Consider the following 25275-nt stretch of genomic DNA (forward strand, 5'->3'; position numbering starts at 1 on the left):
TAACATCCAGACACATTTAGAGATTGACCTGATAAAATAATTCTGAAAAACACAGATGAAAAACAGATGTGTCTGGGATTCTCTATAACTTGCAAACTAGAAGATTATATGTGTGTAACATGGATTATAAATGTGTAAATGGATTAACTGTAGATGCTCAATCTTCTAACATGAAAGCCTCTGGAAACTTCGTATCTTGAAAGCACCTTTTCGCATTGCAGTGCCAGTTACAGTGGTCAGGACTGTTTGAAAATTTTCATAAACACTTACTACTCCATTTTCTAATAATTATGAAATTTCCCAGCTTCAAGTAAAAGCAGCTGAGTGACAAACTTGCCCAGGATTTGCCACTGATGGCATAGCCTTAGCACAAACCCCCAGTTTCCCCAGATTTCTTTTTTATACAGAGCCATTTCTTTAAACTGTTTTCTTTTTTCAGTAGAGCTAAAAGCACACATCCCATACATGCAGCTCAAAGCAGAATGCTTGGTTCAAATGTTAAATGAACTTAATTACTTATGTGCACTTTTTAATTAATCCACTAAAACTTTTAGTGCTACTCTTGGCCTTTAAAACAGAATCAAAACTGTGTTGGTCATTTGGTCATTATGTTTAAATTATTGTGTTTGAGTTGAAATTTTCTCCTTCACAGAACTAAAATGAGAGAAACTTTTCTCTCTATTTCCAGTGTAAACAAATAAATAGATATAAAAGTACAAATAAATACATACACAACAACAACGACAACAACAACGACGACAACAACAACAACAACAACAACAATAATAATAATAATAACAAATTATTCATTAAACTTCATTTTAATTAAACTTTTTTTTTTTTAAATCAAACATTTGCAATAAGAACTCTGCAATGTAACATCGTAGAAACCTGATTCCACTTTCCACTGCTTCTTTGGTCATGTCAAGGTCAGTGGATACCATGATGTTAATTTCTGCCATATTGGATTTTCTGCCATTCTGAATTTCTTTTTTTTTTTTTTACATATAATTGAGAACCGCCCAACATCAAATCATGATTCTTCTTTGTGTTGATTGCCTGGAAAGCTGAGTGTTCTGGATGAAACGAAATTGTGATTTGCCAAACAGGAAGCCTTGCATTTTTACTTTTTTTTTTTTTTTTTTAACAAAAACTATCATAAGTTCATATCAAACAATCACAAAATTTAGATCACAGCAACATAAGATCAACCAAAGTAGATATTCAGGATGGTTCATCCATAAAATGCAAATGAATTTGATGGTTAAGTCACCAAACAGGAAATGAGAGCATATCTCAGCAATGTTTTTACATATTGAACCCAATCTTGGCACATATGTTTAGCAACACGACTTGATGTTAACAATAAGCTTGGAGTTCATTTGCAATCTGAGACAGATACTGAAAACAGGAAATGTGGTAATATCTCAGCAATGGTTTGACATAACTGCATCAAATATAGTATAGCTCCTTGGGAACAATTGCTGATGGTCCCAATGGCTTCTGGTGTTCCTCTGCTGGTAAGCATGGGACTAGAAAGTGCTTGGCCCCTTAATCACTGCTTGCAGCATTTTGTATTATTATTATTATTATTATTATTACTACTATTACAACTACTACTACTATAACAGATGGACTATTCATGACAGATGAGTAATAAAGACAAAGGAAAGGTAACACTCACCACATTCTACTGACTCATCTGATCCATCTCCACAATCGTTGTCATGATCACACACAAAGCGTTTGGGGATGCAGGCCTTGTTAAGGCATCTGAAGGCATTCTCATCACATGTATTATTAGGTGCTGCAAGCAGAAACCAGACGATGCAATTAGTTGCTACACTTAACTACTGTAAACAAATAAATTATTGCATTTATCTCTACACCCAATACTGAATGAGTAAATGAGTGAATGAATAAATGAACAAATGAACAAACAAGCAAACAAATAAATACCACAGCCTGCAGCTGCCAGTTCATCACTGCCATCAGGACAATCCCGTTCTCCATCGCAGAGCCAGCGCTTGGGCACACAAGCGTACGACCCTGAACAACTGAACAATCCGGGGCCACATGTCACGGAGCCTGTGCATGAATGCATCATGTTAGTAAAGCTGTTGCTCCTCACTTTTCATGTTCATACTTTAATGTGCTAAGAAGATTCACATGCATATCATATGCAAATGAATAAAAACTTAAGTGATATTTATTCAACTAATCTGAAAATAGTTTGTTTCTTTAATTGCATTTGCCTGTTAATAGGCCTTAAGCAGCTCTGTTAATATCGCTCTGATTTTTCATTACAATCCAATTAAAATAATGTTTATTACTAACATTTATTAATATGCTCAACATCATGAGATTTTTATCACCAGGTTAATCAAAATAGCTGCATATCATTTACACTAGACTTCCATGTTTTCTCCTATAGTCATATAGGAGAAAACCTCTATGTGCTATGTGTTACATGTGTTATAGTGCGTACCACAGAGGTCATCACTTTCATCCACTCCATCCCCACAGTCGTCCTCTCCATCACACAGCCACTGCTTGGCTATACACTTGTTCTTGGAGCAGGCAAATTGGTTCCACAGACAGGAGGAATCTATCAATGACAAAAGTTCAGAAGTGGTGGATAAGAGATGGGAGAGACAATTCCAACAGCTAACTGTATCTCTAGTGATTTTCGAGAGATTTTCACTCTCAAACCTGGTTCAGTTGTCTCTGGTTTTTCATAAACTTTAGAATTTGAAATACATGAAAGCACCACTGAGTAAATGTGAAAGTGCAGCTTCTTTATACTTACAGTGTTAGTAAAAAGGATGAACATCAGATGGTATTGTGCTGATAATAACAGTTATATACAAAAAAACACTATTTTTAATCCTGAAAGCTCACAATCTTTTTGCACAACTCAACCACCAATTGCACTAGCACTTTAAAAACCATGATTAAGAGACCTCCTTGAATATAAGCCCCTTTAAAAGTACGCAGTACAGAGAATGGAGAAGCAGACAATACAGAAAACAATTGAAAGACTGAATGCCTCAAATCTGATTTCTCCTGGTTCAGATTACCTTACTCTTGTTCTATAACTAATTCTGTCATCTGCAAGGCCTGTTTGAGCAGTGAAAATATGCTGACAGAGGCAGACCTGCCAGATTCCCTCCTGGAGAATGGAATTATCAGTCACAGCAGGAGAAGTTGGTCTGACATTCCCATGTACCTGACTGTTTCTGATGATCTGATGCACTCACTCAAAATTCTCCAAGATGGGATAAATTTCCTATATTCCTTTCAGTTCTGACAAGGATCATGAGAGCGTGAGAAGGAGAGTTTTGTCTCATTTGTTCACATAATAGCTGCAATTATCTTTTTAAGACTTTGATTTAAGAGTTCATTTGATTAATTAATTGTTGTAAACGTCTAATCGAAAATATCTAACGGATTTATATACAGCAGCCAAGAGGTGCTCAGCATGGGGGAACCTTTAAAGCTGCTGGTAAAGCAGTCCAGGAGGCTTGTAATGAAGCTGGTTGAGAAAATGCCAAGAATATACAAAGCTGTCAAGGCTACTTATACTGCAGATGTCTTTAGTTTTGATGCCTACACTATTCTTTTATATAGAAAAATAAAGAAAGCCTTTAGGTGCATCAAAACCTTTGACTGCAAATGTATAATAATATAAGCTGTTCAGTGGGGATGAGATCAGGGCTCTGTGCAGGCCACTCGAGAGCTTCCACTTCAGCCTTGGCACACCATGTCTTCAAGGACCTCGCTTTGTGCACAGAGGCACTGTCATGTTGAAACAGGTTTGGGCCCCTTAGTTCCAGTGATGGGAAATCGTAAATTCTACAGCATACAAAGACATTGTATTGTGTGCCTCCAACTTTGTGACAACAGTTTGGGGAAGAACCATATATAGATGTGATGGTCAGGTGTCCACAAACTTTTGGCCATATAGTGTACATGAAGCTACAAAAGCATTTAAAATCCTAAAACATTTAAACATGTATTATGCATAAGATGAGCCAGGGTGTTTCATTTCACTACACACACCAAAATTTACAGTGAACAACTATTCGGTTTAGTTATGTGATAACTTGTGTAAAGCTGAGTGGCTATGAGTGGTTACCCTCTGAGAACTTTCAGTGTTTATAAGCTTAAATATGACAGTAGGAAGGGGAATGCATGTTCTTGTTATTTGAGAAAACAACTAATTTTACTAGCTGCAAGCACAATACAAGAGAGTACAAGTGCTCTCCATATATTTCCTAAGGGCTTTACATTTGTCTGTGGGTGGGACGATTGTCCACAACAAATTATTTCTATGTAACAATGATCTCCAATTTTAAGAGTAAAGCAATCTTGGGAACACAGCAAGATAAAGTATTATTCTGGGGTGTGCTGAAGTGGTGAGATGGCTCAGTAAGTGAACGGTTAAGGGTTTGAACCCCAGCATCTGAGAGAAGTTGCTGAGAGCTGGCAGTTGGAGGATTACTGCTGTCAAAATTCTAATTCAACTTTCCACTGTTTTGCCCTTGAGCAATATACTTGAACTGGGGTCCTGCTCTGTAGCTGATCTTTCTCTGTTTCTTTAAGTGTCTAGAGAGGATGTTGGACCACAAAAAAAAAGAGTACAGTTATTTCCTCAAAGTTACAATGCCTTAAATCAATTGCCTAATTTGTCAGTGTGATGTGAACAGAAGTGTCAGCTTCTGCCAAAAAAAAATCTATTCACAAATTAGGGAAGGTGCTGTGTTCCAGATAATGGCCAATGCATCTTAAATTTCTCCATCACCCCAGAACAAGACTGAGAAAACCTTGTTGTTTTGGTCCAGCCCAAATGCAGATGCTGTGTTCACCTGCATAAACGACTGCACCAATGTGAAAGTGCAAAAATCAGTTTGCTCATTAATTTATGTGAAAACAGTAGTCAGAGAAACTAGAAATCAGTAGTGTATAGTTCCTAAATGCTCTGGGAAAAATTTGAGGATTCAATAGTTTACATATAGTTTTCAGTAGTTGCAGTTGAATCAGGTTTTGCAGTCAAAGCTGGTCTCAACAGATGGACATTATTCTCTCTCCACATGAGAAATCAAACTTTGATAGGATCCCAGTGAAGAAATATGCCATATTTACCACACTGAAACTCATCAGCTCCATCCTCACAGTCCTTCTGGCCATCGCAGAGCCAGACGCTGGAGATGCAGTTCCCACTGGGGCAGGCGAAGTGGCCCTCTTCACACCTGGGCCCATGGGATGCTGGGATATCCCAACACAGAGAAGAAAATTTAGAATTAGTTATGAGAGTAAGCCAGGAACATTAGTTTGTTTTGCCAGATGCGATGATCAGTGGTTGTTCTGGTCATTATCTCTCCCTTGGTAGATGTCTCATTGTAAAAACTTAATGAAACACCAGCTGTTTTTCATTCGCAGCCAAATAAATGAAAATAACTTAATATTAAACAATCCTGTCAGGAGGTATCTCTTATCTATATTAAAAGTACTGTGTACTGTATCTCTATAGAAACTGATAAACTCTGTTCTAGTTCTCTCTTCCTTCCAATGTGACAGACACACAATAACTCACTGTCACATCATCTGTGTCTCAGTGAATCTGAAGAAAGCACTATCAAAGTGTTTCGAATCCTCCTGCCCTTGGTGAGCAGTGACAATTACCAGACATTATTCACCCCTTTAAGCACCTTTGGTGATTGCTGAAGCATGACGAGAAAGACAGGGGCTTGTCTCTGCTTCATTACACTCCTCATAAACAGTGTTTTGACAAAATTAATTTGGTTTTAATAGAACCTGACTTACTCAAGCTGTAGAGCACAGAGAGGAAAGAATTACCCTGACAGTTCATCTCATCTGCATAATCCCCGCAGTCATTGGCTCCATCACACACCCAGGAAGGATGAATACACAAGGATGTGGAATTGCAACTGATGAAACCCTTTTCTGCGACGCCCATTTTGTAGAACTCGGAGCAATCGGTGCTGCCTGAGAAAACAGTGCACTCTGTTAAGTATTTTTCTTATCAACCATTGGGCACACTTCTCTAAGGTCTCTAAAAACACAAGACAAACTTAACAATAACATATACTGTTAATGATATTTACTATCAACAAGTTAGCAACCTATCTGTAACTATTTTACATGCAGAAAACATTTATGATGTGCTAATATGTAATTATAACTATCTCCACTAGAATATATTACAAATCACAATTTGCAAATTTTTATTTACAAAATGCATTATGTCCCCAAGTTTTTGCTTTTATCAACATAATTGAATGCTTATGGGTCAATACATGTAGGTACCAATCAAGTCCACCTGTTTCTTTAAGAAGTTGAAAGATGAGTTTTTTTCACAAAATGTGTTATCAACCACATTTGGTTTTTAACAAGGTGCAATATATCCCAGTAGAATTAAACCTCAGTGCCTGAGAGCTTTATCTAAATACCATGCTGCGCATCAGCTCCGTAAACATAAAAATCATTTTAGCAGTAAATTTAAAGCTTTTACACTGCCACTGAGGTAAGCTGAATAGTTACACAAACAAACAAACAAATAGGGTCCAGTTAAAAAAAAAAATCTTTTATTACCAAAATGAATAATCTGCATTTCGGAATGAAAGTGATATGAAGACACAGTTCTTTGAGCACTGTTTTCTTACTGCAGTTCTTTTCATCAGATGCATCAGCACAGTCGATGACCTGGTTGCACCAAGAGGATATTGGTATGCAAGTTCCATCTTGGCATGATGACTCAGAGGCAGAGCATGTGAAATCTGGAATAGAAATATTTCACTTAGACAGAGAAGAAGCAAACAAAATGCTGGAATCTGTGATTACAGTGGAGCATGTGTGAGGTTACTGCTATGATATGCAATGAAATTGAGGCAGGTTTTCCATTACGCCATAAGTACGACATGAACCTAGAACATTTGCACAGCATGGGAGGGCAATATAGTATTGTTATTTTTTTACATGATTAAACTAAGATTCAACTAGATTTCATACATTTCTTTAGCACCTTAAAAAAACTATTGTCCTGTCAACATTACTGGCACAGTTGCTTTTTGGCACATGATGTGAATATGGCTTTTATACTATTCAAATTAGTTTGAATATTAATTCAAATTAGGTTCATTAGAGAATCTAGATTGTCATTTTTTTATTTGACTCATTGGCAATAAATTGCCAGTGGTTACATGGCATGTACTGACCAATCAATGATGGCTTTAATGTTTTAAAAAAACCCTGAACCTCATTGCCCATATCTTTTTGACAAAAGAAATATACAATAGAAGAGAATAGAGCTGCCAGAACAATTAATATATATATATATATATATATATATATATATATATATATATATATATATATATATATATATATATATATATTATCATCAAAAATAATTCTGAGCTGATGAAACTTTCGAGAACCTCCCAGGATGTGGTGGGGAGAGGAAAGTTGACCAAACAAATCACCAAAGGCTGGTGCAAACTACTGGAAAAACATTACATACACTGTATCATCCAAAGAGATTAAAGCTGACCTGAAGCAATCTAGAATAATCGTATCAACCTGTACCATATACCACACACTAAACTGAAAAGGGTTTCATGGTTGAGGACCAAAGAGGAAAATCAAGCTTATAAGAAAAAGAACACCCTAACTACATATGGTGGAGCTTCCATAATATTGAGGGATTGCGTGGCTACATCTGGTGTTAGAGGCCTGTTTTTAATGAATCATAAAAGCAGATGATTGCCATGGCATTTTAGAGCAAAATGTGCCCAGTGTCAGCAAATTAGGTCCTGGTCAAATATCAAGGTTTCCCCTAGCAGGACAATGACCCAAACACACATCCAAAAGCACAAAAGGAAGAGGGAAAAGGAAAAAAGGACTGTAAAAATTGATTCCTGCTCTCAATTCAATTTAAACCCTTTGGAAAGAACTGAAATCTGCTGTCAGTGAAAGAAATCCTCCAAGCATATATTGGAGTGGGAAGAAAAGTGTATGGCACTTATAGATGACTATAAGAAACACCATCATTGCCAAGAATGTTTTTTCCTTCTGTGAAAAGACACATTTATGTTGTATAACTTAGGATATACTCAAAACATTGTGATCAAAAGTTGTCAAGTTTCCAATTTGTTGTGAAGATTCTCTGTATGATAGACCTGAAATGCAAGGGTGCCATTAACTATGACCAGAACTCTAGAGTAACTAAAATACTATGAGTATTAATATAAAATATGATAAGATCTTGCAGGTGTATTGAACAGCATACTCACTATTACAAAAAGCTTCATCCGAGTTGTCTCCACAGTCATCAATTCCATCACAAAAGTGATTATTTGCCACACAGCGCCTGTTGTAGCAAGGTCTATGGCCCTTTCTGCAGCTCCTGTTATCTAGCAGTGTGATGAGAAATAGCACAGGAAATCTTTTACTCTGTGAAAACCTGACCTTCACACACAGTCCTTTATTTGCTTCTTCCTTTTTTTTACATTCATTTGCTGCCCTGGTTGCAGGCTCTGAAATCTCATGCTCACTTTATTAAGTGCTGTGGAGGTTGAAGTTTACTCTGTTCCTGATGTGGAAGCTCACCAACACTGAAGAGACAAAATCACTCACCACAGTATTGCATTTTCTCATCCGACTTGTCTTTGCAGTGAGCGATTCCATCACAGGTAAGCTGATAATCAATGCACTCCCCGTTTCCACACTCAAACTCTCTGTGGATGCTGCAAGTAGAGTTTTCAGCTGCAGAAACAAGAAAAAATGTTGTCCAGTCAAGCATCTGCATCTTAGCTCTCATTAATCCAGGGTCATAAAATATTCAAATTAAGGTAATAGGATCATAAAGAATGCAGTTCCTCCTCTATAAATAGGAGAATGTGAAATTAAATCTCATTATAAATTACATGCCATGGAAAATATACACTCACTGTCAACTGTAATAGGAGCACCTGTACACCTGCTCATTTATGCAGTTATCTAATCAGCCAATCACCTGCCAGCAGCACAAGGCATAAAATCATGCAGATACAGGTCAAGACCTTCAGTTAATGTTCACATCAACATCAGAATGGGGAAAAAATGTGACCGCTGCGACTTTAACTGTTGCATGGTTGTTGGTGCCAGATGGGCTGGTTTGAATATTTCAGAAACTGAATTTCACACACAACAGTCTCTAGAGTTTACACAGAATGGTGCGAAAAGCAATAAACATCCTGTGAGCAGAGAGTCTGCAGGCTGAAACACCTTGTTGATGAGAGAGATCAGAGGAGATCTAATCTTCAACTGTTCAGTTTGGGTGAGCTTGTGCCCTTGATAGCCTCAGATTCCTGTTCTTGGCTGACAGGAGTGGAACCCAATGTGGTCTTCTGCTGTTGTAGCTCATCTACCTCAAGGTTCGAGGTTTTGTGCATGCTGAGATGCTTTTCTGCTCACCACGGGTGTAAAGAGTGATTACTATAGTTCTTATATCCTTCCTGGCAGTTCAAACCAATCTGGCCATTTCCTCTGATCTCTCTTTTCAACAAGGCGTTTCCACCCACAGAACTGTCACTCACTGTTTTTTGTTTTCTGCACCATTCTGTGTGAACTCTGGAGACTGTTGCGTGTGAAATTCCAAGGAGATCGGCAGGTTAAAGTCACAGAGATCACACTTTTTCTTCATTCTGATGTTTGATGTGAATATTAAGTGAAGCTCTTAACCTGTATCTGCATGATTTTATGAATTGTGCTGCTGCCACATGATTGGCTGATTGGATAACTGCATAAAAGAACAGGTGTACACCTGCTCTTAATACAGTGTACTTTGGTCAGAAATGACATTTTTACTATATTCCGCTAACGGAAAGTGGGGTTAATCAGCCAGGACATGTTTGGTGTCGTCATATTTACATCTTTAGTTTTCCACTAAAGATAATTATATAATTATACATAATTATACATAATTATATTAGTATACTGTAATTACAGTATACAGTAATTTTAGGTTGCACATGTAAATAATTAGCCTCACCTCAAACCTTGTTGAGATTTTGTGTACTTTAATAGACTTGTTGGTTTTTAACACTGTATGGCATAATGTTATTTAATACAATGAACTGATGGACAGGGAATATATAAAAACAGCCATTTTGTAGCTAAGGCGGCTCAAGCAGGAGGTTGCTTTCCGATTTCCAAAGTATTTACAAATATCTTTTGAAGCAATGTTTATTCACAGGTGTAGTTTGACTGATGGAGACAAACTGGAGACTATAAGCTTCCCTTACTTGTTAGCTACATTAGCTTTGAAGCTCCAATCCAAAATGGAAGAAGCAAACTTTAGACCAAACACATCTTACCTGATTTCTTTTCTGAACTTTAGGTTTGGAAGAAGGAGGCTGTATAAACTCCACCTTTGGTCAAACTATCCCTTTAATATATAATTTAACTGATTAATACAGATAAAAACTAATTACACAGGAATGTTTGCACAGGAAAAATCTGCTATGCAGGAAATCATCTGGGCATGGAGTCTACCCCATGGATGCATTGTGCAGGAAAGTTGTTACCTTGATCTTGTTTTGTTTTTGAGGCACATGGGATGGCTTTTCTTTGAACAGCTCTTTTCACTTCACCCAAAAGAAATTTGGTAGGGTTGATAAATGATTCATAATTCTCAATTGCTGATCAAGTAGTTAAACAAGGTGGTGTATGGATGGTGCACAAACAGCAGCCATTTGGGAGATACAACAACTGTCATGCCACACTCAAAGCCACTGAGGTCCTGCAACATTTCACTTATTATTATACTCTATGCTGCTGGAAATGCAGATGTGTCTTAATTATGCAACATAGCACAGTCACATTATGACGTGGAATCTACTATTTGTGTGTGTGTGTGTGTGTGTGGTGGGGGGTGATTATTAAACTGGCGACTAAGTGAATGTTCTACAACTTTAACAACACAGACAGATTCAAGACATAACATGGACTGAAATACAGAAATTGCTCTGCAGCTGCTCCTCAAGTGTTTTTGAAGAGAACTATGTGAAAACAAGTTTATGACGACTTACACACACATCTGTTGTCATCTAGCAGGACTCGTTCTCCTCGGCAGCTGCAGTTTACTGTGCCGTCTGGAGTCAGGAGGCACAGATCACCACAACCGCCATTCAGCACCCTGCACGGGGACAACTCGCCTGGAGAACACACACACACACACACACACACACGCACACACAGCAATGCATGTTCCATGACATTTGTAGAGATAAGAGAATGAAGCTAACCTGCTGTCAGGAAGCATTAATAATTGAAGGTCTTTACATTCATTTTGTGTTGATATTAAATATGTTAAGAACAATATTCTGCTGCAAAACAGAGGAAGACATTTCCGTCAAATAATCTCTATACAGGTAATGCTATGCATGGAAAATGAACCAATGAAACCAATGAAATCTTTAAGGCCAAAACTACACAAAAAGAGAAACCCAAAAAAAGCCTGAGTGTTAAACGGTAAAAGTCTGCCTAACACTGATAAATCCCTGCAGCGCTGGCAAAAGTTTCATTTCTCTCTCACTGGAATAATGCATAGTATCACAGTAAGGACTTATGGCAGCTGAGTCTCTGTGGACTGCAAAACCCCCCCCATCTATGATTGTAGCATCAATAATTCACTGCACAATGACTGCATGATTATGGAAATGAGTCTTCACAACACAGTTGGCGTCTCATCTTATTACAGCAATCCAGAAAAAACCCTCTGTGATGATTCTCAGGATGGAGGAGTGTCATGCTTGAAATCAAGATACACGTGCTGATTTTAAAAATAGCAGCATCAGTAACCTGTCGATTCATGGCCCTGTCTCCTCAGCATTGATGACTGTTACTTTTCCCTTGGCAAGAACGGTCGATGGCAGTCAGCTACAATCATTTGCTATGATGAAATAAATGAGAAGCGAAAATCCCTCACAGCAGGCTTGCGAACACAGGCCGCCGGGAGCCTCTTAAACCCATTTCCCAATGTCCTACTTTTCGCATTTGCAACACTTCAGAGGCGCCCTTTGCAACTCAAGGCTACTTTTTTATTAATTACATCTCCCACTTAAGGTTTCTTCCCAGCAAATTAAGACCATGATCATTTATCATTCCATTTCTTCCTTAAAGATCTAAACAGCTATAAGCAGTAGATACCCAGCTGCTAATTTACACAGTACCATGCTTATCAAAGAGATGGAAAATGACACAAAATGAGTCAAATGCCACCTTCTGAAATGTCAGTGACATAATGTGCATTTAAAGAGTATTTAATTTCTGAGTTAAACATGCCACAATTGCATTTTGTGAGCACTTACAGTTATTGGTGTCCTTGGCCACTGCGATAATTCCCATCGGCTGGTGAGGGATGTCAGCTCGCAGCACTTTTGTGTCTCCTCCAGTAAACTTGTTGGTTCGCAGCACGGCCCGTCGTGCCCAATCAGACCAGAAGATGTAGTTCCCATGAATAGCCAGACCAAAAAACATCCCAGACCCTGACCTTACAATAACCTGCAATCAAAGAAACTCAAACTACTATAGCCCATGTTACATGTAGAGGGAATACAGTAGCATACCATTTGAAATGATAACCACTGAAAAAAAAAACATTCTGAAGCCTGGCTGAAAGTGTGTTTGAGAAAGCTAAAACTAATGTGTGTGTAGAGGACATGGTCTGTGCATAATCCCCCAGCAGCCAGTTTAGCCCAGATCCTGCTAGTGTTAATGCAGGTGTCATGGCGGTGGACACAGATATACATCACACGACTCCTTGTGGGACTTTCTGAGCTGGCGATGGGAGGATATCTCGCGGCTCTGGAGCCTCAGCCATTAACAGAAACACGCTTGTAGCCGTGATCACATTAGCCCCGCCACCATAGCGGGATTAATAGGACAGGTGTTGATTAAGAGAACCCAGCTTGAGCAAACAACAACTGGCGATCGGAGGAGGGAAGATGGCGGGTGTGCCAGATGGTTTTTGATGCAGCATATTGGCTAGAAATTAAATTTGCGGTGCAAGCTTTCTACTCCAACACCAATTATCTCTGTTTATGTAATATCAGAGTTGTCAAACACACTTTTCAGTTAGCTGCAATGCACAGACATGTACATTTACACACAACCTACTATGTGATAGTATGTGAGAAAATACAAAATCATCCATTTTTGTTCATTTTTGTTGTTCGAATCCTCTGTAAGCTACAAATTCTGATATAAACTTGGCGCCGAGTGAAGAAGCGAACTGAGTCCAGTGTAAACTTGCTCCTAAAGGTTGACACTTACACGCTGTGCCCTTCACCAGTGATGGGAGGCTGACTCCTACTGTGGTGCCACGAACCCACAGCTGTGAAGACAATGGCTTCTGCTTAATTTTTCACTTTTAAATTGGCTGGCTGACGGTTAGTTCTGTAGGGGTCTTAATGTAAGCCTTCATTAGCAGCTCCAAGTTTTTGGAATTGTGCCTCAGGGAGGCCGACGTGTGAGATACTTATGGAGTCTGACCTGGCCATGCCAGCTCATGTATGACTAATTGAGGTGGGCTGAGAACAAGTCATGCCAAGCACAAATTGAAAACTGAAATGCAGTAAAATCAGTGTAGAGAGATTTAATATATAGTACAGCCAAAAGCTAAAGGCCTGCACTTATTCCAGCCATCATGTAAAGGAAGTTCTTTTAAGGGATAATTAATTATAATTAAATTGATCTTGTGCACCATGAACAACACAGTGTGTCAGTGAATGCTAATTACTAACCAAGGTCCTTTGTGTGGTCATTAAAACACTTTCATATCCAGACACATATCATTTGATTGTGTTTTGGTGTCTATAGGAAACACTCTGTATCTTTAAAACAGCTAAAAATGAATCATCTGTTTAGGGTACTAAATTATAAAACATGCTTAATGTTTTTTCTGCTTCCAGGAAAACACTTTTAGGGGCTCACTTCATGTCATGCTACTTGGATTTTTAAAATATGGATTAAATTTTATGCCCTGCTACAACGGAACAAATTTACAATTTCAAGTTTATAATAAAAAAATCATCAGTTTTCTAAAGAATGAAGAACATAAAAGCAGGTGTACTCACGTGTCTACTGGAGCCATCGTATTCACAACGTTCAATTTTGCCCAGGCTCCCATCAGAAAAGTAGAGCTTCTCTGCTTTGTTGTCAATAGTGAGTCCATTAGGAGTGAACACATCTATACTAATGACCACTTTTATATTGTTCCCAGCCAGTGTGGAGCGCATGATGCTCGGCCGCTGCTCGTTCCAGTTAGTCCAGAACATTAGGCTGAAAAATTTAAAAGAGACAACAGCTAAAAGCAACACTGGTACAACTAAGTAATTTAAAATCAATAAATAGGAATCAATCAGCCTCATTCACTCAGTAAAGTAGCAAAATACATCCAATACCATAAGCAGATCTGAAACAGAAAATACTGCATACAGAGACCTACAGTAACTTCACAGCCGTCTTCGCAAATAGTCTTTTGACAAAAGTCCAGCTTCCACACACTAATGGAATATTAGTGAAATGCATGGCAATGTGTGCCAATTAATCATTCTAGGTTATACTCTAATTAACAGCAGTCTGTAGTCCATCTTAAAATGTACCAAATTACCAACTAAGGACATTCTCTCAGAGGCTGGAAGTTTAATTTAGTCAATGAACCCAAGGTCAGAAGATAATATGAATAGCAGTATGACTTAGTCCTCGACATAAGCACTGCTGGCTGGAGGCTATACATCTGCAGTCTGATCGTTTTTTTAAATTATTCTTGAGTGAAAATATTAAATTATTCTTGTAGTGAAAATATTTTACATACAGATTTTTCAGGTCAAAGCAATTTATGAAGTCTTACCAATTAAATGCTTCTCTTTTCAGTTTCACTACTCAGGTTATATAAATAAATATAAAATATATTAATAACGGTATAAAAATCATATATATATATATATATATATATATATATATATATATATATATATATATATAAATTGTTTTGTCTTCTACAATTGCTTTGAAGTTATTTATTTCCGTGAGAATAAAGCCGAGAGCTGTATCAGGTGAAATGCTTTGAATGGTTTCTGGAAGGAAGGCCACTGCTGCAGATAGAACATGACGTCCCAACAGACCAGCTGATGACTAATCTCTTTATTTCCCAGCCTTTGGCTGTGCTTCATATACATAATGTCAAATTACATGACCACAGCCTGATTATGTGGTCACTGAGGTCTGCAGAGAAGTGTAGTTAAGAGAATTCAAGAGAAATCAGACAAGAAAGGTCATGTTTTATAGTCTGAAGTTAATGCAAGACTTTATCAGTGGATTTTAATGTTCTTGAATGAGGTTCATTTTTTTTTAGTTTTGATCAAAGTTCTTTGCACAAGTACTGAATAATAATAATAATAATGATAATAATAATAATAATAATAATTATAATCTGGGGGAGATTATATATAGCAGTAGTAAATTTTTAACACTAACAGAATCAGGGATTAGAAACGATTTATTTTTCATTTTGGTTCTTTCTGAACAGAAGCGATTTTTACGTTCCTGCTCCAGTGCTCCATGCCCCCCCTGTTTAGTTTTAAACCTATTAGGTGGGAAAAATGTTTAATAAATTTCTTTACATAAGATTGCCTCCTGTGCTTACAGGAAGCCTTGGGTATAAATAAAACAAAACACTGCATTTAACCAGAAACTTGTGTATTTGTTTTTAACATTCTTCTACTTTGGAGTGTGATTTGTTGCATGCAGAATTGTAGCATCTTCATGGACTTTCCTGCTGTCACCCAATCTTCAAAAACTGGTTATAGATAGGTATCTAACGTCAAAACTTCTTCCATGCAGGACAAATGACAAATTCTGCATAGGAATTTAGGCCTATTGGGAAAATGTTTAGGTTTAGGCTATACTTTCTTGACATCAAATGGAATGGAAAAATAAGTACTTTTTCACTCTGGAACAATTTAGAGTGATTTTATTTGCATTTTTGATTATGTTCAATAAAAAAATGTGCTCGTTTTTGGTTTTTGTTTTCATTTCCTGTAATATTTCTAATCCCTGATTCGAATGACTAGTTATTGTACTATTATTAAAATAATAGGTCATAATACTTGGTGCATAAAAATGCCAACAGAATGTCACTGACTTTTGGCACTCATCCAGCGCTAGCACATGTGGATGGTCATCTTCAGACATGGTGACTACAGGCTGCCTTCTGAAGGCTCCATGTCTGCTCTGGTCCACTGTGTGTCTGCTGATGCTGGATGTAGTGGAGCTGGTCCAGTACACCGTGTCCCACGCACGGTGGTAGGCCAGGCCCTCCACAGAGCCCACATCTAAAGAAAGGTGGAGGAGAATGAAGAAGAACACTGTCAGCATATAAATCAAACAGCCATGAGGATCACACAGCTCTGATTATAGAATAACAATCAGTTCAGGGGAAAACCTTTTAATATAGTAGGGTTTGTGTTTGTGTTTTGATCATGATATACACTTCTATTTGCCAAACTAAAATTGTCTTTAATTAAATTCAAATACAAAATCTTTAAGGTAACATCAGCAATAGGGAAAAATATGAAAAACGTTCAGGTAGGTTTGTGCATAACAAAAGAACGGCACTTAACTGCCAAATGATGAACTATCCTATTACAAGATTTTAAATGAATAGAAGCTATCTACAGGAGTCTATCACTAATTAATTTTTCACAATAAATGACGTCTGGCAGCATGCTTCTTCATAACTAGTTCGAGAACCAGGCAGTAATTAATAGGGTATGTGTGTCTTAATTAGGGGAATATGGATGATTAACATCTTCACCTTCGTCCAATGACAGGAAGAGTCTCTCTCTCTCTCTCCCTCTGTGTGTGTGTGTGTGTGTGTGTGTGTGTGTGTGTGTATGTATGGAGCCATTATCATTGTATGTTAGCTCTTCATCAACTAATTTTAACAAATAATGCTACTTCATCTAGCCAAGGTGTTCCTGTTGACAGTAGCAGAGAGACAGGCTTTACAACACCAGATTATATAACATAATGACTCCAGCATTGTGTTAAAAATGATGTGATCTCATTTCAGGTGTGAAATAACCCTAACAGCCCAGGCTAGTCTAGGCTGAATAGGACACACCATTAAAAAGCTCTATTTTTCACAGTTATGTTGTCTCGTAAAGGAAGTGATGAAGCAAAGCATGTCAGCTCTTACTTCTTTATGTAGATCTTGCTTTTTTGGTACAATTTTTGTGTTATTTTGGTTATTTTTATGTAATTAAACAACTGATTTCAACCGACCTCAATGTCAGGCTGGTTCGACAATAGTAGCATTTGAATCAGACCAGGTTCTCATATGATTTTACTAATTTTACTGTTTTTTTCAAAGAAATATTTGTATTAACGTATGTTGTAACCAATAATGCTACCTTAATAATCATTACTTAATACAGCGGTAAGCAATACTAAACAGTTATGTAATAAGTCATTTAACCATTAAATAAGGATAATAATGGCAACTGGCATTTATTTTCTGTATTTTTAATATTAATTAATATTAGGTGTGCATCAATGGCGATACTGGTATTGGGTACTCATACTCGTGCTTGTAAAATATGCCCCGATACTGACAACCGATACCAGGTGATGCTATCAGTTATCGTACCAGGTGACGTAAGCCTAGTGTATATTGTTGTGCTAATGAACAGATGACACAAAATCTGGACATATTTCACAATTAATCAAAACAAAGCAAAACAGACTACAAACTGTGCTCTGTGAAAATATCAAGAGGAGGAACAATAGCATAATCCTACAATACAAATAACCTGATTAAACATCTTACATAAAACTCAGCAGCCTAGACAAAAAAAAACCATCTACAGACGAGGCTAGGTGAGTGAAATAACAGCTTTTAGCCAGTATATTGTTTTTGATGATCAACCACCAATCAGTCATTGACAGTGAGGGATTCCAACATAATAAATATATTTTTTACAGCTGTACAGAAGAACTTTTCTGAAGTGAAACAAAACCTGTTCCTCTCCACTGCAAACCTACTCAATCTAAGCTAATTAACATAGCCAAATAATGCACTTGATTTAAAATAAACCTGCTAATGTTATAAAGAACAAGCCTAATAACCTAACTGCATGAACACATGTGTGTGCTTGTCATGACCACTATTTAAACCAGTGAAACACAAACAGAACTAAATAAGTTCCATAAGTTCCTCATTCAATTCCATTTTATTTTATTATATCAGATAAAACAAAAATCAAAGTGCTCTTTCTCCTGCCAGTAACTCATACAGAAACACAGCTGAGATGTTTTCGATATCAGCAAGCACCAAAAAACATGTACTTATACTTGATCTGAAAACATCAATGCATCCCCAAGTAATATTGTATTAAATACGTTGTATTGTATTAAACATTACTAACCAGTTAAGAGTAACTCAATTAACCATTACCCAATGATTTTCCATATTAATTAAGCAATTTTAAGTATTAATTAATATGACTTAAATTTAGAGTAATATGATCTAAGCACTGCTTAACAACTGTTAACTGATTTAAAATAACACTACAGAAGAGTAAAGAATCCTCCAGTGATGAAATTTACGCAGTTTACTAATTTTTGACAGGTAGAACCTTATAGTACAGAGGTCATGAGCGTCACTATAGGCTAGGGTTTCCAAAGTCCTTTACCTAAATTCCTAATGACTTAAAATAGAATTAAAATGCATTAAAATATTAATTAGCATTAGTCAATATATTGTCACAGACATTTATTCAGCCATCTTCAGTATCTCGTTTATCGATCCTTTTTTTTTTTTTTTTTTAAATCATCACTATTTCTGTACAGCTGCTGGAAGAGAAAGCATCCATATGAATCACTCAAGGTTAATGAGAACCTTATGCCTACTGGAAAAAGAAGAACTAATAGGGTAAATCATGCAAACCACCTTGTTTAGATTGTAATTAGGTAAATCTTTTTTATGCAGATGAGAGCATGTGCTTCAGCAGGCTCATTAGGCCAATAATTGGTAATAAAACATTGTTAGGCACTGAAATTTTTCACTGTGCACCACATCAGAAACAGCTATTGATTGCTACCAGGATGTCTCCCATGCTGTATATTTTACATAGAGAAATCAATAAGCATGACAGTTAGAAGCTTAAAATGCATCACCCCCTCTTCCATCCCTATTTGTGTTATAGTTTTGAGAAGGGTGGAAACAAGGCAAGATATTTTAATCCATCAATAGTGGGCACAAGGAGAGAGATGCAATGTTGTAAACATCATTTCTGACAGCTAAATTGCTCCCATTTAGTTGAAGAAAAATGGAGGTGGCCATTATAACACTCTTACTGGGTGTAGCATGCAGTAGGACCCAGCAATATATCATGCAACCTGACACTTAAGGCTTCCAGCAAATGGCTTTTCACAAATGGTTGGTAAGAGGCAGGCATGGATGTGGTAGCAGAACATTTAACAATATGCAGGTCAGTGCATTGACAAGTTGACATCATGATGAAAACAGATTTCACAGTGCATGCACACTTCCCGCTACTCTCCAGCTGTCCTTTGGGAAATTCATAATTTCATGTGTAAGCAACAGAATTACAACATTTAGTCTACAAGTGACCTAAACAGCAGCTATTATTAAATGTCGGCCACAGGACATGTCACTTTCACCATGCAGCACACAGAGATAAATAATGAATGTTAAACTTACTGTCAACTATGATCTGCCTTGCAGACCAGTCATCGTTAACCATCTGGATATTCCCATAATGGATGTCACTGAAGAAGATGCGGTTGTGGTCAGAGGTGTGCTGACGATAGTCAAAGGCCAGCGCTATAACGTTTTTGAAGAACTCAGGATTTTCAAATGGCTGGAGGGGAGAATTGAGGTCATTCTCATCTGAGAGGTGGATGCTTTTCAAGATGGTCCTTTCTGAGTAGAGTAGGTAACCTTCGTATCTCTGGCAGGCGAAGCCATCCTCTGCTAGGTAGCCATGAGCACAGGAGCACGTCCTCCTGCCACTTCCCAGGTGAAAACAGAGCTGCTGACAGCCACCATTATTCCTAGCACAGGGGTTTGTGCCTAGAGAAGGCAAACACATGCCTTAATAAACGTTAGAACAATTAATGACTTATGGTAATAAAAAACAAACAAACAAACAAGTAAACAGGAAAAATATGCCTTGTATTCTGTTCCATTTTCACTATATTTATTTTTACATTTGAACTAAAATTTAGACTATATTTTTTCCAACATTAAATTTTAGGTCTATCCTGATCTCGGGTTATTGTGTGGAATTTCGCATGTTTCCCATGTGTCTTTTGGGTTCTCCAGTTTCCTCCCAAATACATATCATTAGTTGGATTGGCTAAGCTAACTCGACCCAAGGTGTGAATGATTCTTATTTATTTCTATAAAGCTGCTTTGTGACAATGTCCATTGTTAGAAGCACTATACAAATAAAACTGAACTGAATTGAACTGAATGAGTGTGTGTATGCATGGTGTTCTGTGATGGACTGGCATCCTATCCAGGGTTTAACCTTGCCTCACGCCCAGTGTTCCCAGGATAGGCTAGGAATTCACCGTGACACTGACCAGGATAAAGCTGTTAGTGAAGATGAATCAATGTATTAAATTTTAAGCAACTGGCTCAATTTCCGTAACATTAAAAATATTTTTTATAAATCATTTAAAAAGAGAGTAATGAACTACCAGTTATCTTAAAGAAATTTTATTAAAGCATTACAGTTAGAATCTGTTTCTAAGGCAAATGTAAATAGTATACTTAATTCTCATGTATAATGCCGTAGTTCAAAAGTAGTTGTATTTCTGAAGTAGTTTTTAACTTAAATTTATCTTTTCATTTAGAACTTGGGAGAAGCAGCCAATAAGTGCTTGGCCTATTTGGGATCTTTTAGAAAAGCCTCCTGGGTGAAGTTCCTTCATGAAGCTGGTTGAGAAGATTCCAGAAGTGTGCACAGCTTCATCAAGAACATTGTTAAGAATTAAAAATTTAAAACAGTTTTGATTTGTCTAACACTTTTTTTGGTCACAGCATAATTCCCATAGTTCCACTGCATTATTTAATAGTGGTAATGAAGAAAAATCTTCTAACAGCAACTATTTTCAAACTTGACTGGTAGTGTGGGTTAATTAAAAGTTCCCATTCTCTCTATCTCTTATTCGCACCTATTTACTCTCACACATGTACACACACAAACACACACACCTGACGTAAGGAGGATCCCTCAGCTTGTGAGTTTTGTGGATCTATACTGCTATTTAAATGAAAATAAGATATACTGGGTATTTTAAAATGTTCCAGTATGGATACAAAAACAGGAAGGAATGGATCAGTGTAGAATTCATTATTCAGTGGACTAAAAGCTGGTTGTAATGATGAAGCATTTATCAGTGGCCATGGACACAGTAATCTAAAATTGTGCTGTGAAGCAATTTAATAAAGAAAGACCTACAAAGAAAAATAAAACAAAACATTAAGTTGAAACCTCAACCTTTCTCCCGGCCTCTATTAAAGATTTTCACATCCTTCAGGTTGACACCCAGACCACTCCTCATTGTCACAGCCTCGCTGGCATCACTCTTCAGCCCACGGCGAATGGAACCATTGGCATGAGCTCTGCCACAATCAGCATAGCAGAAACAGGAAAGGAAAACTGGCATCAGTATAACCAGTAGTACTTATATAATTAAACGAGATGGAGCTTAATTAAATTCACAAGCCAGCTGCATCTGCAACACTAGCCAAACTAAACCTCACCTTGAAAATTACATTTAGTAAAAGTTTGCTAAATTTTCATAAAGTCAGGAATCTTGCTGAGAGAATGTCAGAGCCTTAACATGTCTCTCCGTGTCCTTGCATGGAAGAGGTTAAACCTCCAAGATTGTAGCAGCTGGCTTTGTGGGCCACTTTTGGAAAGCCCAGCATTTAGTAAAATAATAAATTACCTGTCGGACCAGTAGATGTAAGCCCCGAACACAGCCACAGAGAACAGGTCCACATTGGCAGCTGATAGTACAATCTCCCGGCTTTCCCCAGTCTCAAGGTTGATCCTCTCTATCTTGTCAGTTCGAGCGTCACACCAATATAATCTATTTTCCTGGAAAGCAATTTGAAAATGCACATCAGCGCATCTTCTTTTGTACAGGTCCATTTTATCATCAGCAGAAGAAGAGGAATGAGGTACAAGACTCAGGCTGGAAGTATCAGGGAGCATGATGGAGAGACATACAGAGAGAGAGAGAAAGAGAGAGGGAGAGAGAGAGAGAGAGAGAGAGATAGAGCACTTTACCGTACCTCGTAGTCAATGGAAATTCCATTTGGCCAAGCGATGCCAGAACTAACCAGCGTGACCTGATCTGAACCGTCCAGCCGTGCTCTGCCTATGCAAGGATTCTTCCCCCACTCAGTCCAAAATAGGTAGCTGTTCAATGACAGATGAAGATCAGGTATATTAAGGTTCTGCTAAATATTAATAAATATTTACATATGCATGGTGTTATGGGAAACCCTTCAGATGTCACTGTGACTAAATTCCGGAAAACAGACAAAAATGACAAAAAATCATTGAAATGCTTTTAAAATGTTTAAATGATATAAAAGGATATAAAAAGATGCCAAATGCAGTCAACAGAACAGAACTGACTGAATGATCCAGTGATTATTTCCCCACTGTTGAGATCAGTTTTAGAGATCAGTTTAGTGAAAAGACGATGAGGCTTGTATTTAAATGCCGAGAATGACTTTTACCTCAGAGACCGTTGTGGATGGTAATGATCAAAGTAACAATTCATTTCCTACTGTAAACTTATAATTATTTGGCAGTAATGTTGTTTTAATCTAAGATACAGACTAGACTGAGGATCTCTCCTATAGGAGAAACACAGGTACTTAAACCTTGAGTTATTAAAAGACCAAAAATGGAAAATCCTGATATACCGTAAATTACCTTAACTTCTAATCATAACACACTGAAGAAAAACAGAAGGATTAATGGTCTTATTGACTAATTTTATGAACTGATAAACATTTATTAACTGGCAAACATAAATAAAGTAACTTTCCTTTCCTTAATGAGCAGTTTAAAGTCACTACATTCAGTGGTCTTTTGCAGACATTGAATTTCATTTCTGTTGATGCATATTTGGAAAATGAGTTTTGACCATACCAGAAATATAACAGACTTTTTTTTTCAGTCTGTGTTCAGCTCATTGGACCAAACCCTGAATTTCAAACAATTTCCTGTCAACTGAGAAACATCTCCAAAGGGCAAAGTTTGTGAACCTGCCCGTTGCAATGAGGTCAGTGAGGGTGATGTTTTGTGAGAAAATCAATGCTTTATCTTGGCTCAAAGGCTTTCTGGTACAGTGACATACCCTCTCTGTGGATGCACTGCGATGGCTCTCGGCTGGTCCAGCCCCTCTGAGATCACCACAGAACGGTACATGCCATTCAGCCGAGCAATTTCAATGAGGTTAAGGCCATGGTCTGTCCAGTAGAGATTCTCTTTATGGAGAAATTCAACATAAAGTTGAAGTTGAAGTCTGTAATGGAGTAGCACTCAAAAGAAACACTTTACAACAATCACGTCCACTTTATGTAGAGTATAATGATACCAGCAATCCAGTCTACAGCGATGCCCTCCACTCTGCTGATGCCGGTGGTAATAATGTGCTCTCTCCATGTCTGGTCTCTCTTGGCCCTAGAGATACGGTTCAGGCCCATGTCTGTCCAGTAGACTGTGTCATTGCCTGTGGAAAGGAGACCATATTTCACAACAGGAGCCGAAACATTGAATTCAAGATGTTTCCCTTTTGCATATGCTGCATCTTTTACAATTCCTTTGCATGGAACAGCAGATAAACGGTGTTTGTGTAGAGTGTGTACTGTTATTTTTTTGTCAATCAACTCAAAAAACCCATCTTGAATTCTTGATAGTGAAATTGAGAGCCTATAACCACAACTGATTTACATAAATCGTTGAATATACTTGTCTCCTGCACTAAGAGGTTCTCATTGGAGTCAGAATTTACTAGCACACAAATCAGCTTCAATGTTTTCTCCACATAAATCTGTAGCATGGTAGTGTTTGGTTTATTTTAAATAAATGCAGCCTTCTATAAATGTAGAGTTTAGATTCAGATAATGGATATCGAACACACGATGGTAGCCAGCTGGAAGGCACGCATCCGTTTCATACTCCAACAAGCTGCCTAATAACGGCATGCAAAATCTATGCGAATGGAATCAGCTGTCACGGGCTGAGCTGAGCTCAAGTTCAGCCTGCTCACCTGAGCTGAGCCGGAACGTGCTGCCCTTGTAGAGAAGGGATCAAGGGAGCAGAGAAGAGATAGACCGACCATCTGTACATTCTGCCCTTTGGCTTAGGTCAGCACTTTTAGCTATGCCTCCTTGGTCACAGAAATTGGGGGCGGCATGGGACACGATCTCTCAGCTCAGTTCACGCATTTGAACTTTCATGTTATTTGTGAGGAGCAGTTCAAATCATTCGGTTATGAACACGGTACACTGTTGATACACTTACGGAAACTAGAACTTATTTTATTTGGCTGGCTTTTAATTATTCTGTTGCATCACACAAGGGCCGCTTCTCCTGCACTCACTCATCGTGCCACTTGTCACTATTGCATTTTCAGCAAACAGGGTCAATCAGGTTGCACGTGAGCAGTGACAAATTCACTTCAGAGCAGCCTATTGGGGGTATGAATAATGCAGAAACTCACAAAATTTCCAGCATAACACCAGGTTCCTGCACAGCCGTGTCTACTACACCCAACCTCTGTTTGATGGATTGTCCAATATATTACAGTGAGTACCCTGTGATGCTGGGTTTAGAAGATATGAAGGAACATTTATCTGTGGTGCCTCCAGCATCAACTTACTTAAACCCATCTCATCCTTTTATCTCTACAAAAGATGATATACCAGCGTATTCGATTGCCTTTATACAGGTGCAAAACTGAGCAGCTAATATTAGATTGCATGTCTGACAGTAAACAACATGGAAAACGTGATGATTAGGAAGTGGTACATTTCTCTGATGTGAACACAAAGATCATAGAGCAAGGTAAGACAAGAATTCTGAGAGGGAAGGTACCACACACTTGCACAGATAAAGGCTAAGACAGAGACAGTGCAGGAATAGACAG

At 37.8% G+C, this 25275-nt stretch overlaps 1 protein-coding gene across 5 annotated transcripts in view; it reads right to left on the bottom strand.

The window, feature by feature from the left end:
- Positions 1-25275, bottom strand: part of lrp1bb (low density lipoprotein receptor-related protein 1Bb) — a 265996-nt gene that overhangs the window by 52694 nt on the left and 188027 nt on the right. For all 5 annotated transcript variants that reach the window (XR_008301779.1, XM_053233993.1, XM_053233992.1 and 2 more), the window contains 18 exons: positions 23722-23856; positions 23482-23611; positions 22403-22529; positions 22054-22205; positions 21600-21724; positions 19793-20164; positions 16211-16400; positions 14142-14346; positions 12375-12567; positions 11094-11219; positions 8659-8787; positions 8316-8435; positions 6687-6800; positions 5860-6009; positions 5146-5268; positions 2489-2608; positions 1960-2088; positions 1685-1807 (listed from right to left, as the gene is read on the bottom strand). Coding sequence is in view for 4 of the 5 variants with exons in the window: in XM_053233993.1 (XP_053089968.1) it covers positions 1685-1807; positions 1960-2088; positions 2489-2608; positions 5146-5268; positions 5860-6009; positions 6687-6800; positions 8316-8435; positions 8659-8787; positions 11094-11219; positions 12375-12567; positions 14142-14346; positions 16211-16400; positions 19793-20164; positions 21600-21724; positions 22054-22205; positions 22403-22529; positions 23482-23611; positions 23722-23856 (2763 nt within the window). In the remaining variant the exon portion in view is untranslated. The remainder of the gene's footprint in view (positions 1-1684; positions 1808-1959; positions 2089-2488; positions 2609-5145; positions 5269-5859; positions 6010-6686; positions 6801-8315; positions 8436-8658; positions 8788-11093; positions 11220-12374; positions 12568-14141; positions 14347-16210; positions 16401-19792; positions 20165-21599; positions 21725-22053; positions 22206-22402; positions 22530-23481; positions 23612-23721; positions 23857-25275) is intronic.

This window comes from Pangasianodon hypophthalmus, chromosome 5 (genome assembly GCF_027358585.1).
Source record: "Pangasianodon hypophthalmus isolate fPanHyp1 chromosome 5, fPanHyp1.pri, whole genome shotgun sequence".
Taxonomy (NCBI): Eukaryota; Metazoa; Chordata; class Actinopteri; order Siluriformes; family Pangasiidae; genus Pangasianodon; species Pangasianodon hypophthalmus.